A 16,964-nucleotide genomic window follows, 5' to 3' on the forward strand; every position below is an offset into this window, starting at 1 on the left:
GTTTTTTTATATTAAATATGTTATGTTCTTTGACCACAAGGTGGAAAATATACTAAAACATGCGGTAAAGTTAAGGAAAAAGACCTTAAAATGCCAAAAATGGCGATTTTTGGCTATCTGAATAATTATAGCTCGGGCGCCAGGTCCCAATCCCAGGTTTTAGGGTAGTTTTTTGTTGGAATTTTCTTTTTGTATGATTCTGCAACGATTAAGCTATTTGGTGACGTAAAATTCGAAAAAAGTCGAAAAAAAACCACTCTAGTGAAACAGTGGATGTTGGAGCAGAAATAAGCATACCAAAAACATACGATGAAGCTATGGAGAGTGCGCAATCATCGAATTGGAAAGAAGCAATGAAGGGGGAGTTCCAATCCCAAATAGATAATAAGACCTGGACAATGAATGAATTGCCAAGAGACAAAAAACCGATACGAAACAAATGGGTTTTTGCAGTTAAAAGAAATTCTGACGGAGCAATAAGTTGGGCTACAAAAAGACAACCAACGGTCGCACTATCAAGTACAGAAGCTGAATTCATGGGAATGGTAAGTGCTTGTCAAGATGCACTATGGCTAAAACAATTATATAACGAACTTATTGATTCCGGGCCAAATAGCATATTAATACAGTGCGATAACAAAGGTGCAATGGAATTAGCGAAGAACAATAGCTATTCACCACGAAGTAAACACATAGACATAAAACACAAATTTATACATGAAACAATTTAATGGCTTTTTCATATTTGAAAACTGATGATATGCCAGCTGATATTTTGACAAAGTGCTGCAGCGGGAATAAAATTCTAAAACATTTCAATCGCTACAAAGACGACGCATCAACGCTTCAATGATGTTCTTCTACGATCTCATCAATGATATTATTCATTGCCCGCGCCTAAAAAACTTCGTCACCCAGAATACAAACGCAAGGAATACCCGAATTTCATATTTATTTAAAATTGTCGACCAGCGATTGAGTATCACGAAAACCGCCCCTATCAACCAAATGTGTTCATACTCAAACTTGATTAAACCATTGTTTCAACAATCGTCTTCACGCGACAACTTTAAATCGTCACTCAAAAAGATTCCTGATAATGTCTTCAGGCTAAAGTCATTAGCTAATACCTACACGCATTTTTTTTCCTAACCAAATGTGATTTACGCTATAAGCAGAAAAATGTATATTTTTCACTCATTCCATTTAATGTAACTATGCAGAATCAACTCTATTTACAATATTTATTATATTTTTTTCAATCATAAGAATTGAATAAAAACAGCAAGGGGCGAGACACATACGATTCCGAAAATAAAAACGTTAATTTTTTCAATTCCTTTCATTCCACAATTCCCATCCCAATGTTAGACATTGGACATTCTATATTTGACAATCATCGGTAATACAGTGTTAACGTATAAAAATTCAAACGTCATCTGTCATTTGTATTACACATATTAAATTCCGAACTGAAACTTCGATTAAAATCTAAAAAAATAATTCCTGTGACAAGAATTTCTAAAAAAATGGAAAAAATAACGAACGAGTGGTCCAATCTTGAAAATTTTGTTCGGCACAACGTGCCAATGTTCTTAAAACTATTACTTTGGCAATGTGGCTATGATTGTATGCTCAGTGTTAAGCAAATTACAAATGAGACACTTGATAAACTCGAAAAATACATTGAAAAAAATAAAAATAAAATTCTGTGCAAAGTAATCGCAGATTTAGATGAATTAAAATATTGTGATGACAGTTTAAGTGCATACAAAGACCAAGATGTATTTGAGTTCCTTCCAGGCCATCGAATCATTTTATTGGGTCTTCGGGACAACATAGAATATATGCAATCACATGCTTTGAATGATGGTTTGAAAGGTTTTGATAAATTGATGACAAACGCTGGGACAAACGTAGTACATGAGCACACAGGAGAATACTCAGTTATTTTAACAGAGCTTCTCAAAACTGCCAAAAACAATTCAAATAAATCAAAGCACGCCTATCAATACAATGACATTGTCAGATACTTCTCCACGTACATATTCTTACTTTGTGGCCGCACCTGTTATGAAACACTGAGCAAAAATTTACCAATTCCATCGACTAAAACAATTTGTAAGTGGTTGTTTTGAGTGTTGTTCTTATATTTATGAATATCAAAAACTCAATACGTAAATAACTTTGTATAAATTTCTTCTTCAGTACGTTGCATAAAAGATACTAAGGAATGTATTATTGAGGGACAACTTCGCTGTAACGATCTAGCAAAATACTTGCACGAACACAATGCTGGAAATGATGTCTGGATATGTGAGGATGGGTCAGGACTCGTCCCAAAAATATTGTACGATCCATCTTCAGACCATTTGATTGGTATGACATTGCTCATAGATGACAGAACAGGTAAAAGTTTACTCTCAAGAGCTATTTTTCTATTAGTTTTCTTTACAGCCAACGTTTTGGCAGCTATAAGGTTTTTTTTCATTCCTTCTGCAAATTGTAATTCAAATTTCATCTTTGGTGGTTTATCTCTTTTTATCAAAACAAAAATATTGAAAATATCTATATTCTCACAGGTTGTCCACAACGATTCAAAGTAACAACTCAGGATGAAGAGATGATAAAAAGTTTTTGCCGCATGACGAAGTCATCCCACATTTACCTCATTTTAGCCATTCCTCTCAAAGAAGGAGTTGCACCGTTCGTATTGCAAATGTTCGGTACGGACAATCGTTTTACGGCGCGCAATGTCGTTAAAAGGTGGAATTACACTGTCGCCGAACTGAATAGGTATATATTCTAAAATAATATTTTTTAATGCAATCATAACTTTTTTCGAACGAATAGTAATTCATTTTCCCAAATATATTCAGATTTGGCATCAAAGTTCGTGGATTTTCCTCGGACGGTGACCCGAGGTTATTAGCCGCAATGCGAAACCAAATGTGCTTGGATGGCGGAATATGCTTCATGCAAGATGCGACTCATGGCATTTTGAAACTTAGAACCTGTTTTCTACGCTCATATGCTGCTCTTCCAATGGGAAATAAGCTAGCATCTGTAGCACATTTAAAACTTTTAATTAGAAATGCCCCAAAGGAAGTACATGGCCTTGTACTATCTGATGTGTCGCCTATAGATCGTCAAAATTTCAAATCGTTCGAAAAGTGTATGAACATAAGAACACGCAGAGCATTGCAAGAATATATTCCAGACAGTGAGGCAACATCATTTTTCTTGGACTTATGTTTGAAAGTGTCTACAAGTTTGATGGACTATGATATCACTCCGTACGAGAGAATTGAAATGTTATTCCATGCCATTTTTTTTCTACGAATCTGGAGAAAGTGGATTATTCAATCGAAATATATTTTGCGCGAAAATTTTATCACATCCAATGCATACTTATGCACAGAGCTGAATGGGGCGAATTTGCTGAAATTAATTCGGATATTTCGAGATGAAAACAAGCCTGAGCTATTTCTCACTACAATGTTTGATAGCCAGGCTTGTGAACGCGCATTCAGACAGCTGCGCTCAATGGGCACACCAAACTTCACTAAAATAAATTTTACACTCCTTGAATTGCTCCATATGGTGAGAAGAATCGAAGTTCAGAATGAAATAGTTTACTCAAAATTATCAGGTCTAGATATTAAATTGCCGAAATTGGAGAAGAAGCACCAAACCACAAAAATATATAATCTCCCAAATGAAGAAGAAATTGAGGAATGTTTAAAGCGTGCAAAGCGTTTTGCCATCAATGATGCTGATCGTTTTGAAATGCAAATAAATCCAGATGAGATTGATGAATGTGAAATAAATATTCTAAGTGGCTTGAGAGGCGATGAAGAAACGAGTGATAGCTATAATAGTGACGACGAAAATGAAAGCGAGATCGACATCGATGATGCAGACGATTTTACGGAGAATATAAATGATGTTCCAGAAAATGATGAAACCCCGTTTTTAGAAGAAGAGGAAGATCATCAGCGTGCCTTCATAAGTACAACAGATCATTTGGGACGGAAACAACTCTTGCGGAAAAGTACATTGGTTTGGACACTGTCTGAAGGCACGAAAAAAATAAGTAGCGACCGTTTGATTCGTGTTCAAGAAAAAAGTAAGCCTGGTGTTTCAACTGATTCATCACCACCAAGCACAGTTTACATATCGAAACAAATAAAATTGGGAGATTGGTGTTTCTTTAATATGAAAAGAGATGGAAATGAAATGGTACATATTGGATTAGTGCATGCATTTAGATTCGCCAATCGTAAATTGGTCAAAGATAGAATTTATAAATTTGATTCAGTGAATTTAGATGATTATAATAGACCTAATTTGGAAATTTTGTCATCGTGGTATTTGATTAATGACAAAGGTTCATTGATTCCAGCAAGTGTCGAATTCATTAGTTTGCATAAATATATTGCAACTGTACCATCTCCTTCGGTCGACCCGGACACAAGAACATTATTTTTCGATCAAATTGACTTTAAAGCAATGGAAAGTGCTACTTTGGAAATTGTCAACGCCAATCAAAATTGAACTAGATAAACACAACGCGCCAGATCATTGGATGATGAGATTTCCAACTAGAGAAATAAGCCACTACATTATACCTTTTTACATAAACAACTGTGAATTGTCTTGTGAATTGCATTATCATCGAAAATAATTTAAGTTTAAATTGTGTTATCCTCATTTAAGAATAAGCGTGAATATAATTTTTATATAAGCCATTTAAGGCTGGCTAAACGAGAGTGTTTTTTCTGTTTTTTATTTTTGTTTTAGAATAGAAGCGTATGCTTGAGCATATGAACCAACGTAAGTAATGATACTTGGAGGACACTAGCTCACGAAAAAAATTCCCATCTGGAATTCAGCATACTTGTCAGCATACAATTAGGCATATAAAATTGGACATTAAAATGTCTTGTGAGAGTCTTGGCTTCCTTTGATTCAACTCTACATCTGGATTTAGTGTTTAGTTTCCTCTTTTTTGACTTATTTCGAGTAGTCTTGCGACTAGTACTTGGACAAATGCCTCCACTTTCTAAACTTTCACCCGAAGTAAAATCTGAAGACGTCCAACACAGAATTTGATGTCAAAACGATCACGAAATTCAATTGGACGTCTAGTAGCCATTGCAAAATAGAAAATCAGAAAAACCCAGAGAAAAACAGTTGACATAGAAATCAAGAAAGAACACCACAAAAACCAAATTGAACATCTTTTCGTGTCGTGAATCGACAGAGGTTAAGCAAAAAGCTCGGACCAATAGACGCTTATCAATGAATTTTACATTTATTGATTTATTTAAACGTTTTCAAAGTTGAACTGACACTATTTGCATATTTTGAATATAATATTTTTGCATTGTCATGATAAAAAGAAGAAAAATAGAAAAAGAATGGAACTTATGCCAAGTTAAAATTAATATCACTTTTAACTCCTCGCTGAGCAAATAAAACTAGAAGCTGTCTTAAGGTACTGTCTTGGGTACTGTTCTTGGTACTGTTGCTTGTACTGTTGTCTTTTTACATCCGAATACCGCGTTTTCTATTTTGAAGAGAAATTAAAAGAAAAATGTCATTAAAAATTCGGCAGATTCTAATGACTATTAATGGAAACCGTGTTTACATACTTCAAAAATTCACTTAATTCTGAAGTCATTCGGTCATAATTCGCGATGAAAACGTTTGCATTGCTCTGTGTTGGTGCATACTTCAATATTTGCTTTGTCTTCGGGATAACCTCAGTAGCACCGTCAACAGTAGTAAACTTTTTGACTTTTAATTCCTTCAGCTGATTCCATGACAATTTTGGTTTCTCGAGATTGTTCTGTGGCGGTGGAGGTGGAGGTAGTGGTGGTAGTGGCGCTGCAGTAATGGAATTGATAGCATTTCTGAATGCTATTAAATTGGAATCCTTTTGTGATTGCGAAACTTCATCACAGCTGTGTGTTTTTGATGCTTTATTTACCACGTCCGAATTGTTGTGAACGAAAAAGAAACATTTGCAACAGGTCCACATTACCTTCCCTGTTACCTTCGCTTCTGTATTTCAAATAAATTTCATGTGTTCATGAATTCGAATAATGTATGCAGTGAATAATTTTATTTCAATATTCTGTACTAACCTTGAACACTGGTTTGAACATTTTCCTTGACATTCTCACTTGCATTTCCAAGTAGACTTTCAACCTTGTATCGATCAAGTGGAATTCGGCACGGCTTGATTTTGAACAAACTTAACCAATATCTGTTGGTTTTCATTTTGTACTTTTTCGTAGTTTTGTTGTTTTTTGCTTGATTTTTTGCCATTCTCTGGACTATTTTTCGAAAAAAATGCGGGAATTGATATGAAACGATATTAATGCTTGTGTTAATGTCTAGGTTAATGTGCGCGTACAAATATATTTGACACTATGTTTGACATTTCTCCACACGTGATGATATTTCTTCAACTATTTGCTTGACTATTTGCATGCACACACATTCACTTACAATCCCAAACCATTTCGAACTGTCCAATACATTCAGACACATAATGTTGAAGCGTGAACTTTGAATCTGTTCTGGGATACAAATTGTGTTTTTATTTGTGTTCTAACGTAGTTTTTAGTGTAGTTTGCATTTTTATGTGTCGTTTACCGCTTGCATGTGTATCCGTGAGCCGCTTGCTTGTGCGTTTGTGTGCACCAACGACTTACATACACGTACACATCAGCTGTAGCTGTTGTTTCGGCTCTGTTGAAATGTCAAAAGTACACTTTTTTCTTGTTTTTTTCTTATGCCCTTGCTTATGCCACAAGTTTGGCCACAAGTACCCGGAGATTGACAAAAACCCTTGCAAAAACCACACAACTTGCACACAATTCACGTAAGTAACACAATTTGATATGTTTTTTTACAAAATCAAGATCGCTATTTTTCGATCAAAAAGATGAAAGGATTGTCTTTTGCCCTTGATCACTCAATCTCAGTTATGGGATATACATAGACCATGAGAGAGATTTTGAACAATGCACTCCATTGTACAAGAAATACTTGTACTTGACTTGGTACGAGTTGAAATAATAAACAAAAATCAGGCGAAGATCTTGGCGAAGATCATGTGCAAGATCATGCAACATTGTTTCTGCCCAATATTCTCATCTCTAGTTGCGACTGAAATGAATGGATTGAATGAGATCTTTAGTGTGAGTTCACCGATCGATTGAACATATGCTTTTCCCATATTTTTTCTACAATGGATAATTTGGTGACAAATATTATGAAATACATTGTAGAAGTTGCAAAGTATTCCAAAATTATTGGACAAATTGTGGAAAAAATCAATCTTTTCGTGAAAAGTGATTTGTTGGGTGAAATTGGAAACTTTTTCTTAAAAATTGGTGAATTTTTCTCGCAAAACGAGCCTGAAACAATTGTGCTTGCAATTGTGTAATAATTCGTCGCATAGTCGATCGACTTCAAAGTGAACCTCTTACTTGACCTCTTAGCTTGCCTCTTAGTGAAACTGCGTCTGAGGTGGACCCACACCTTGACTGATTAGACTTTTAGCAAAGTGAAAAGAATTCAGAACAAAAAACAGAAACAATTCAGATAGATACATGAGTGAGAGATTGACATTGAAATAATCAAATGTATGAAAGTTCGAACAAACAACACCTTGAACATCACACAAGTTCTTGAACAAGTTAATACCAATTTTCCAATCTTTGAACTTCAAACAGCTATGGTCAAAGTTGATCGCTTTATTCATTCATGATTGATACATTGATCCAAAAGAACAATCATTTAGTATTTTTTACACAGTTTTTCCCTTTTCGAAGTGTTTACTTGAAATATTTTTGGTTTTATTCGTCAGTGTTCTAGTTTATTTTCAAATATTCTTTCTCTCCATTTAGTCATTCATCCTTGGATTCATCTGGTAAAACCAAATAAAAGGCGTAGGTAATAAAGTTTGCTAGCGAAGTTGTCGATGGTGACCGGTGAAAGACTCGTGGAAAATTTACTCTAACTGGTAGACAACATACAAATCGGTGATAAGACGGATAAAGGGTATTTGTTGCAACAAGTTTCAGAAGAAAGCAATGGAAAAATCGATTGGCAAAATTCACCAACTGTGTTGCAAACGATCGACCACAATCCGACATTAGTTGGAGCAATCAACGATACCAACAATGCGTTTCATAAGGTAATGCATTATTTTAACTAACAAATTTTAAAGTTGTCCATTTTCTCGAAAAAAAATCAAGAAAAAATCCCATAACTATGCGACGTGCACAATTTTTTATGGATTTGTTCTTATATGAAACTTTTCGGATCACTTTAGTTAATCTGCATAACACAAACTTTGTGAGTGCCAAAAAGAGTTGATTTTGTTAGAATTTCACAACGACACGTCATCTAAATCAAAGTCTTCTGTTTGAAACAAATTTCTTCTGATCTCTTTCGTACCCTCAAATCACTTTTGAAACTTATTATTTAATTTATTTGTCCAACATTTATGATTTTTCACATCAACAAAAGAATTAATGAAATAAATTTTCCATTTCCCAACAGCGTCAAGACGTTCGACCTCAGATCCGGGAAAAAAACAACATCTTCTACCGGATTGAGCTGGATGATCAGATTGAGGAAGCTAAATCCTTGGCTTAATCTAAAAATAAAACACAAGTTTGAATAGGCAAATTTGGTGCGAATTCGAATTCATATCGAACAAAAAACACAAAATATTATATTGAGGCACTGTTCATTTATCAGCAACAAACAGCAATAAAACTACAGAAAAATACAACAAACATCTAGTAATTTACGATCAAGCTTTTTAAATCCACAAAAATATATATTGAAACATATAATAATAATCTAGTTATGTTTCAAAAACGTTTCGATTCTATTAAATTTTTTTCTTCATTTTTGGTTTTTTCTACTTCCGTTTTCGCTCTAAATCTAATGATCTTTGTTACATCTGCTTATAAAAAAATAAGAATTAAAAGAACACAAAAAATCTATTGATTTAGATTAGAATTTTTTTCTATCTCCATTTTTTTGTTTTTTTTTTTGCTTTTAAAAAAATCTGGATTTTGAGATATCTTGAGAGATATGTGCGTTCATTTTAATTAAAAAACACATTCTCTTAACCGAACTCCAGACAAAATGAAGAAGAATAGCGCCAAAGATTTTCACCTTTGCAAATAATATTATTATTATTAAAAAAATTATTAAAAAATACAAATATATATACCTCGATATATACATAGTTATATTAAGTGTAGATTAAATACAAAGTTGATACTGATATTTGAAGTTTTGAATATCAATAATCACCCCGTCCGATGAATCCACAGAAATAATAAATTTCCTTTTTTGGAATCAGATGGAATCAAAATTATTATTGTAATTTGCTAAGAAATCCGATTTGAAGAACTGGCTCCAATTTATCGAAATAATGGTAGACCATAAAACATATCCTTTTATCATATCTGTAAGCTGGTAAGTTTTTCAATTTCTACTTAGAAGTGTGTTTAAAAAAGAGGCGACAAAAATATAATATGTATAGGCTTGTGTGTAAATAATGGCTACATTTGTAATTATTATATGTTGGAAAAATTGTCTTGGTCATGACCAATCCATTCGAATTGGAAAGAAAACATGAACAAATACCAGCAAGTCAAGTGTACACTTGAACAAAGTTTCTATAGGTCTTGGTATAGGTGCAAATTCTTGTGCAAATTAAAAAATAGCATAAAACGGTACACCACAATTTAAGACGTGTATATTGATGTGTATTATAACTAACAAAATTAATAAATCGAATCGCCTACAAGATCGTCTACGTTTTTTTCTTTCATTTTTAGTTATAATAAAAGTAGTTCTTGAAGTAGTTGCGAATAACTGATCTCTCATACAAGCGACAATTGCTTGGTCATTCGATCCAAGTGTTGGTTTTTTTTCATTGATACAAAATTGGAAGGTATGCCATTGCTAATCGCGAAACCGCGAACAAAATCATAAATTTGAGTTTTTTTGACATAGTTTCCATTTTTCGAGGTTGAAACTTGTGTTGAAACATTGGATTTTGTGGAAAAATGTCAAACCTTGTGCTAAATATTGTGTCGAATATTTTTCTTGATATTTTTGCAAAAGTTGGCGCACGTTAATCGCTTGTAGTCTTGCTTGTAATTTCGTCTAGAACACTTGCTAGAATATCGTTTCATCTTGCGTTTCATCTAGCTTTTCATATCAATTTGCGCATCAGTTTATAATATTTGGTCAAATAACTAGCTAAATAGTTGGATAAAACTAATCTTTGAATCGCATCATTTTGATCATTATTCTAATCAATATTTCCACGAATATTTTGACGTATTATGTATTCAAAATTTTGGGCTTGTTTTGGCTGTGGTGAGCATGCACGAGGCACTCACAGTGACGTCGAAAATTTTGCTTCGGAGCACATGTGCTCGCCGCATTCAACCAAAGCTGAAAACATCCAAACCATTATAAATGCTCTGCGAGCCGTAGCAGAAACAGCCAACGGAACAGCACCACCAATACAGATTCAACCACCACCGCCGCCACCACCACCACCACCGCCGCCACCACCACCACCGCCTCCTGCGAGCCAGATGCCAACTGGACGAGTCCAACCAAATCGTTACCTATGAATCGCATGGAAAACTTAAATAACTTTAAATAGACTGAATCTCAATCGATCCTACCGAGCTACCGAGATTAGTAATGATGGACAGAAATATCTGGAAACATCGAAAAATTCATCTAAAGCATTCACACATTCATCTAAGATTATTTGCTCAGCGAGGAGTTATAAGTGATATTCATTTTAACTTGGCATAAGTTCCTTTCTTTTTCTATTTTTCTTCTTTTTATAATGACAATGCAAAAGTATTATATTCAAAATATACAAATAGTGTCAGTTCAACTTTGAAAACCTTGTTGAAAACGTTTAAATAAATCAATAAATGTAAAATCCATTGATAAGCGTCCATGCAATTTTGATTTCGTCTGCTCCAAGCCTTGCTTCTAGGTCTGCTCTCTTGTCTGCTCTATGAATTTCAGAAATTCCCGCCATTTACTTTTATATCAAAGTAGTAGTAGTATGCCAAGTGTTTGATATACACTTGGATATACAGTTGTCATTTTTATCAATTTTCTTTGTGTTAGAAAGAGATAAGCATATTTTATAATGTTTGTCACATATGAGCTAGCACATATGTTTTGACATTTGATTATTCGCTACATGCTTGGCTACATGTGTTATTGACACTATATAAATAAAAATATAAACAAATCCATGTGACTTCAAGTGTGTATAAATCGAAGTTTATTCAATGTTTTGGTTTTTAAAGCAATAAGCTTGGAAATAAGTATTTATTATTAGCGTTTCATACTGTCAGAAATGTACATATGGAACCGATAATACTGTGCAAAATATTTAAATGACTTTTGGACGTAAGATAATTTTTTAAGCGTAGAAAATGTGGAAATGTTTTTGAAAGAGATGTCATTTGATTTTAGAACTGATCAGAAAGGATGGTGCAAATATCTGTCGTCTAATCCAAGAATTATTCATCATCAATCACGATAACAACCGGTTTTAGGTTCCGTTTGGCTTCCCCGCTAAGTATTGGGTCGTGAATTTGATCGAACAAACTTTTTGGTGGCACCGGCCGATTCGGGATAGCTCTATCAGCAGCCTTGAAAGGAAATTCAAAATGATAAAATTATCAAGTATTGAAATTGAGTTAGATAATCATATATTGGTTTGTTTTCATCATACCTTCGATAAATTTTGTTTGGCATTCAGTAGCATTTTGTTGAATTTCTCAGAGTCTCGTTTGGACTTCAGCTTATGTTTAAGCTTCGATATTTTTGATGGACTTCGTGGTTTGGCAAGTAGATTGGTTCGATGATCAGATAGACGTCTATATTATAAAATGAACAAAATAACTTCATGAAACATTTTACCGGGCCTTTTCGATTGGAACGAGTCGAATAAAAATCAGATATTTATATACAGATTTGAAATACTTGATAAAATACCTTGTTACGGCTTGAATTTCGTTTGAAGCACTTGTTGAATCAGCTTCCCTCACCTGTGAACGCGTACGAGCCATTTTTCGGCCAGTTATTTATATGTCGATTCTTGTGTCGATTATTTTATTTCTATGTCAACTGTTTTTCTAAGTTTTTCTTATTTTCTATTTTGCAATGGCTACTAGACGTCTAATTGAATTTCGTGACCGCTTTGACAACCATTGGCAACCAATTCAATAGTCCAAAGTGTTGGACGCACGACAGTCGAATTGACAGTTGACTTAGCAATCGATGACAATCTTCTATTCTTGCTTCTATTGTATGTAAGACTGTGTGATGTGCGTGTATTAGTTTACCTAATAGTTTACTGACCAATACAACCATACTCGTACATACACCATATTGACTAGAGCAGCGCTGAATTTGTCGCATGCTTGGTCGCCTTGTTGGTCGCATGTTTGTTCGAATAAGTTGCTTGCTAAGTTTTCAAAATAATTTAATGTACCACTGAATTTCACACATTGAACCAAGTGCTCGACCAAGTGTTAAATTATTCAGATAGAAAAGAGTTTTATTATATTTTGTTGCGTTCCTAGTTAGGTTCTATGAAATGGAAACGACTGATATTTGTGAACTCGAAGATGAAAAAGCAATTATTTCATGCTTAAAACAAAGATTCCAGAATGAAAATATTTACGTGAGTATTTCTTGCTAGAATAAATGAAATTTATTGCTAAAACATTTCTGAAAAATTCTATGAAAATTTCATTCATGTTTTTATGTACAGACATATGTGGCAAAGGTCCTTATTTCGATCAATCCATACAGGAATATAAATGGATTGTATTCTGAAGAGGCACAGAGATCGTATCATACAGATTGCAGTGACCAGCTACCACCACATTTGTATGCAATGGGTAATTTTAGAAACACAAAGTGTTACATATCATGTTTTTATATTTAACTAAAATTCATAGAAAAATGTACTCATTTGGCACAAAGAGAAACCTATATTTAAAATAGAGAATGTATGGAATTTTTCCAATTCAGTATTTTTCTATGTATAAAATATTTTTTCAATGTGTCTCATAGATATTTTGGACTTGATTTTGGACTTAAAAACTTATTATTTGTAGTCAATAGAATTATTCAGCGCAAAGAAAGACCACAATCAATTATTTTAACGGGTGTGTCGGGGTCTGGAAAAACCGAAAGTGCATCGCATATATTATCGTTCATAGGTGAATCGTCTTTATCTAATCAGATCAAAGAAAGTATATCTTCTGCTAACCATATATTCGAGCTTTTTGGAAATGCATCAACAGGTTTAAATAGAAACAGCTCAAGATTTACAAAACTGACAGAGGTGAGCAATTTTTCATATTTTTCATAGAATTGTTTTTTCTATAAATTTGATGATATTTTATCATTTATACATTTGTATTGGAATTCCAGATGCACTTTCATCCAGATTCGCTAGCTGGTCTGGCGTCAGTTCAATTTTCCTATTTATTATTGGAAAATAGCAGAATTTATTCCAGAAACAAAAACGAAAGCAATTTCCACTTATTGCATTTAATCAGATCCGCTGCAAACTTGCACAAAGAACTTTACCTAGACATCACTGAAAATTATGCGGTAAGCCTCCAAAAACCTATTCGAAATCTCATTCACTCTTTATTATTATATTTGAAATATTTTATATAATGGAATTTTTTAGTATTTGTCAAACTTTCATATCACAAACGACTCAAGAGAATTTGAAGAGGCAGATAGATCATTATCTATTGCTGGTATAACGAGTGAAGGAAGGATGCAGATGTATAGAATATTGGCAGCAATCCTACATTTGGGAAATATTGAGTTTGAGGAAAAATTATCAGAAAAGTGTGAAATATCCGAACTATCTAGAGTTCATTTGGAACAAAGTGCACGCCTTTTGAAAATTGACGAAAACATTTTAAAATCAGCTTTGCTAACGCGTAGTATTATAGTAAATGGTTCGGATATCATGTGAGTATAAAGCAAAATTCTCGATCAAAAAAAATCTACAGCCTTTGAACTATTTATTATTTGTAGTATGGATTTAAGCGTATCTCAAGCAACCAAAGCAAAGAACTTCTTATCAAAATGTTTATATGAACGTCTATTCCAAGAAGTTGTGTTTGCGATTAATGTAAACGTATCTAGAAACCTATCCAAACAACAACAAACACAAATGAAAGTAAACATGGTGGATATCGCAGGTTTCGGTACATTTATTTGTAAATATTTACATGAACTCATTTTAACGATGACATTGGATTTATTTCAGAGGCATTCGAAAAAAATTATTTTGAACAAATGTGCATCAATTTTATCAACGAAAAAATACAGCAAATGTTTGTCAAAACCATGTTAAAAGATGAACAAAATTGGTACGCCAAAGAAGGTCTTGAAATTCCAATGATTCCTTTTCTTGATAATAGTCAGATATTGGGTAAGTACTAAACTGTATCGATAACTTGATCGATAAAATATAAAATTATTGCTTAATGTGGAACCTAGTGTGGAACGTAGTGAAAAACGTTAAGCTATTTTACCTATTTGTCTCTGTGCAATTTTGAATAAAATAACAATTGTAGTGATGATAATCTGTTTTTCTTTCCAGACGTATTTGAGGACAAATCGAGAGGAATTTTCAAACTTTTGGATGACGTGTGCAAAATCCAATGCCAAAATACCACGAATCTTATTAAAAATATTTTTTCATTTTGGCCAAACCATTCAATTATTATGATGCCGAAGCCGACAGAGATTCAACAGAACACAGGATTTATTATTCGGCATTTCGCTGGCGATGTGCTCTATGACGCTGTATATAGACTTTGTTTTGTAACATATCGACCAGTCTACACCAAGAATTGCACCGACTTCCGCCAAATTGGCTGAAAATTTGGACCATTTGGTGTGGAATCTTGTGTGGAATGGTCGATATGTTCAATTACATCACTTTCATGTGGTTTTTAAAATTTGACCTGTGAAATCCTCTCATCATAAATTATTTATTTTCAATTCAATCCTTAGGTCAATTTTGTTGAGAAGAATCCTAATATCGTACCAAAAGCAGTCGATGACATTTGTCGAAACATTAAAATCAGCAGAAAAAATAATGCAAATAGCTTGGAAAAAAGTAATATAGATGGTAACGCAAACATTTTACGAAGTAAATCAACTACATATACGTTAAAAATTGGAATAGCAGATCTTATTACGAAACTAAATGAAACTGTGAGCATACAAAACTATAGACTATGGCTTGGACTATAGACTTATCTTCTTATAAATTAAATCTTCTTAATTAAAGACAAAATTCTACATTTCCATCTGATTTTTTTAATTCTCTCCTTTTAATTATTAGGAGTGCTCATTTCTGCGATGCATTAAACCAAATGAAGAACAATGCTCTAATGTATTCAACGAAGACTTGGTTTTATCTCAACTGATTTCAACAGGCTGTGTTGCATATCAACAGCTAATGCGTCTGGGCTATCCGTATCATATGAATATCGATGATTTATTTAATCAATTCAAACAAAATCAAAATGTGGAATTTTCGAAATGCATTTCCACAAATCAAAAGCTTGAACAAAAGGAATTTTACGGTCTGTTACTTCGATCATGCGGATTAAAATGGATTGATTTTCGGCTTGGAAACAAAAAACTATTTTTGCGTAATGGAAAAATTAATACACTGACTGAAAAACTGAAGGGCGATTTCCAAATTATCATAAATCGTTACAAGACACTTAAGATGTTACGTGCCAAATGGCGTTTTGCGATCTTGATCATGATACGTCTATGTAAAATTTGGAAAAAGAGACCAATTCGAGATGACTTTATGATTACGTCTCCAGATGCTACTGCGATTGGGAATTTAGAAAGTGAAGACATTTGTCCAAGTCATGGTCCAAGTACTAGTCAAAATAAGTTAAAAAAGAGGAAACTTAATACTAAAACCAGAAGTACAGTTGAATCAAAGCAAGCCAAGACGTCGCCTACGCAAGTGACACGTATATATACTCACCTAGATATTCACACATTTGAATCATTCCATTTTCCTCACCTAAATTAAATTTTGATTTTTATTTCAGGTCCATTACGTGAAAACTATCGTACAACAATCACAATTCCTTTTATAAATTCTTCGGGTGGAGGTAAATATCCAGAAACCATAACAACTGAAGAGAGTTTACGAAACTTGCTTCATCGAGAACAAGAACAGCATTCACAATTAAAGTTAGATTACAATAAACTGCAAAAAAGAAATCTAAACCTCATGGCGAATTTGAGTGAATCTAAGGCTGAAATCGATCGACTAGTTGAAGAAAACAAAAGACTCAAAAACGCTATAGAAACTAGTCAGCATAACGTTCTTAATGATCACATGTACTGTTGATTTTATTTTTCAAACACAAATCGAATAGAATAAATGTATTTTTATGACTACTTATACTAGTTTTTGTGAATAATATTTCTCCAAAATTTTTATTATTCTCGATTTCATCTTCGAAATTTTAATCAAAATATGGAAGCGCTTCAAATATATATCATTCTAGATATTATTTCACTAAACATGAACGAAAAACCATGCTTGTAGAAAAGACTCTACATGAAAATAAAATTAATCTTGAAATAAATACTTGAATAAATATCACTTTCATAACCTAGTCTTGAGCATAGTTCATAGCATTCTTTTCTTGATTCTTTTAGACTTTTACAGAGTAAAATCGATCAATTGTGGTCGAAACTTGTTAATAAAAACTCTCTGAATCGCTCTCTAAATCGCCTTGTGAATCGCTGTTTTGATGGGTTTCCAATCCTTCCAATGCTTGTTCCAATGT

At 33.5% G+C, this 16,964-nt stretch overlaps 2 protein-coding genes and 1 long non-coding RNA gene across 3 annotated transcripts; all 3 read left to right on the plus strand.

The window, feature by feature from the left end:
* Positions 1-1,286: 1,286 nt before the first annotated feature.
* On the plus strand, positions 1,287-4,613 carry LOC129572338 (uncharacterized). The gene is made up of 4 exons (XM_055452282.1): positions 1,287-2,121; positions 2,209-2,409; positions 2,583-2,796; positions 2,880-4,613. Exons 1-4 carry the CDS (start codon positions 1,530-1,532, stop codon positions 4,555-4,557), a joined length of 2,685 nt encoding a protein of 894 aa, XP_055308257.1. The 5' UTR covers positions 1,287-1,529; the 3' UTR covers positions 4,558-4,613.
* A 2,207-nt stretch (positions 4,614-6,820) lies between these two features.
* Positions 6,821-9,014, plus strand: LOC129572339 (uncharacterized). The gene is made up of 3 exons (XR_008688436.1): positions 6,821-6,895; positions 7,926-8,215; positions 8,584-9,014. It is a non-coding gene; the product is annotated as an uncharacterized LOC129572339 (long non-coding RNA).
* A 4,880-nt stretch (positions 9,015-13,894) lies between these two features.
* LOC129572340 (uncharacterized) lies at positions 13,895-16,519 on the plus strand. The gene is made up of 4 exons (XM_055452283.1): positions 13,895-14,094; positions 14,161-14,305; positions 15,482-16,133; positions 16,215-16,519. Exons 1-4 carry the CDS (start codon positions 13,895-13,897, stop codon positions 16,517-16,519), a joined length of 1,302 nt encoding a protein of 433 aa, XP_055308258.1.
* The last annotated feature ends 445 nt before the right edge of the window (positions 16,520-16,964 follow it).

This window comes from Sitodiplosis mosellana, unplaced genomic scaffold, assembly GCF_009176505.1.
Source record: "Sitodiplosis mosellana isolate CC-2019 unplaced genomic scaffold, AAFC_SMos_1.0 Smas_scaffold_4767, whole genome shotgun sequence".
Lineage (NCBI taxonomy): Eukaryota > Metazoa > Arthropoda > Insecta > Diptera > Cecidomyiidae > Sitodiplosis > Sitodiplosis mosellana.

Bases quoted from the DNA above. Each gene is read 5' to 3' on its own strand.
- LOC129572340 (XM_055452283.1), top strand. From the start codon at position 13,895: ATGCAGATGTATAGAATATTGGCAGCAATCCTACATTTGGGAAATATT. The intron at 14,306-15,481 runs GTAAACATGGTG...TTTAATTATTAG, and splicing joins AACAACAAACACAAATGAAA to GAGTGCTCATTTCTGCGATG. The intron at 16,134-16,214 runs GTATATATACTC...TTTTTATTTCAG, and splicing joins GTCGCCTACGCAAGTGACAC to GTCCATTACGTGAAAACTAT.
- LOC129572338 (XM_055452282.1), top strand. From the start codon at position 1,530: ATGGAAAAAATAACGAACGAGTGGTCCAATCTTGAAAATTTTGTTCGG. The intron at 2,410-2,582 runs GTAAAAGTTTAC...ATATTCTCACAG, and splicing joins GCTCATAGATGACAGAACAG to GTTGTCCACAACGATTCAAA. The intron at 2,797-2,879 runs GTATATATTCTA...AAATATATTCAG, and splicing joins ACTGTCGCCGAACTGAATAG to ATTTGGCATCAAAGTTCGTG.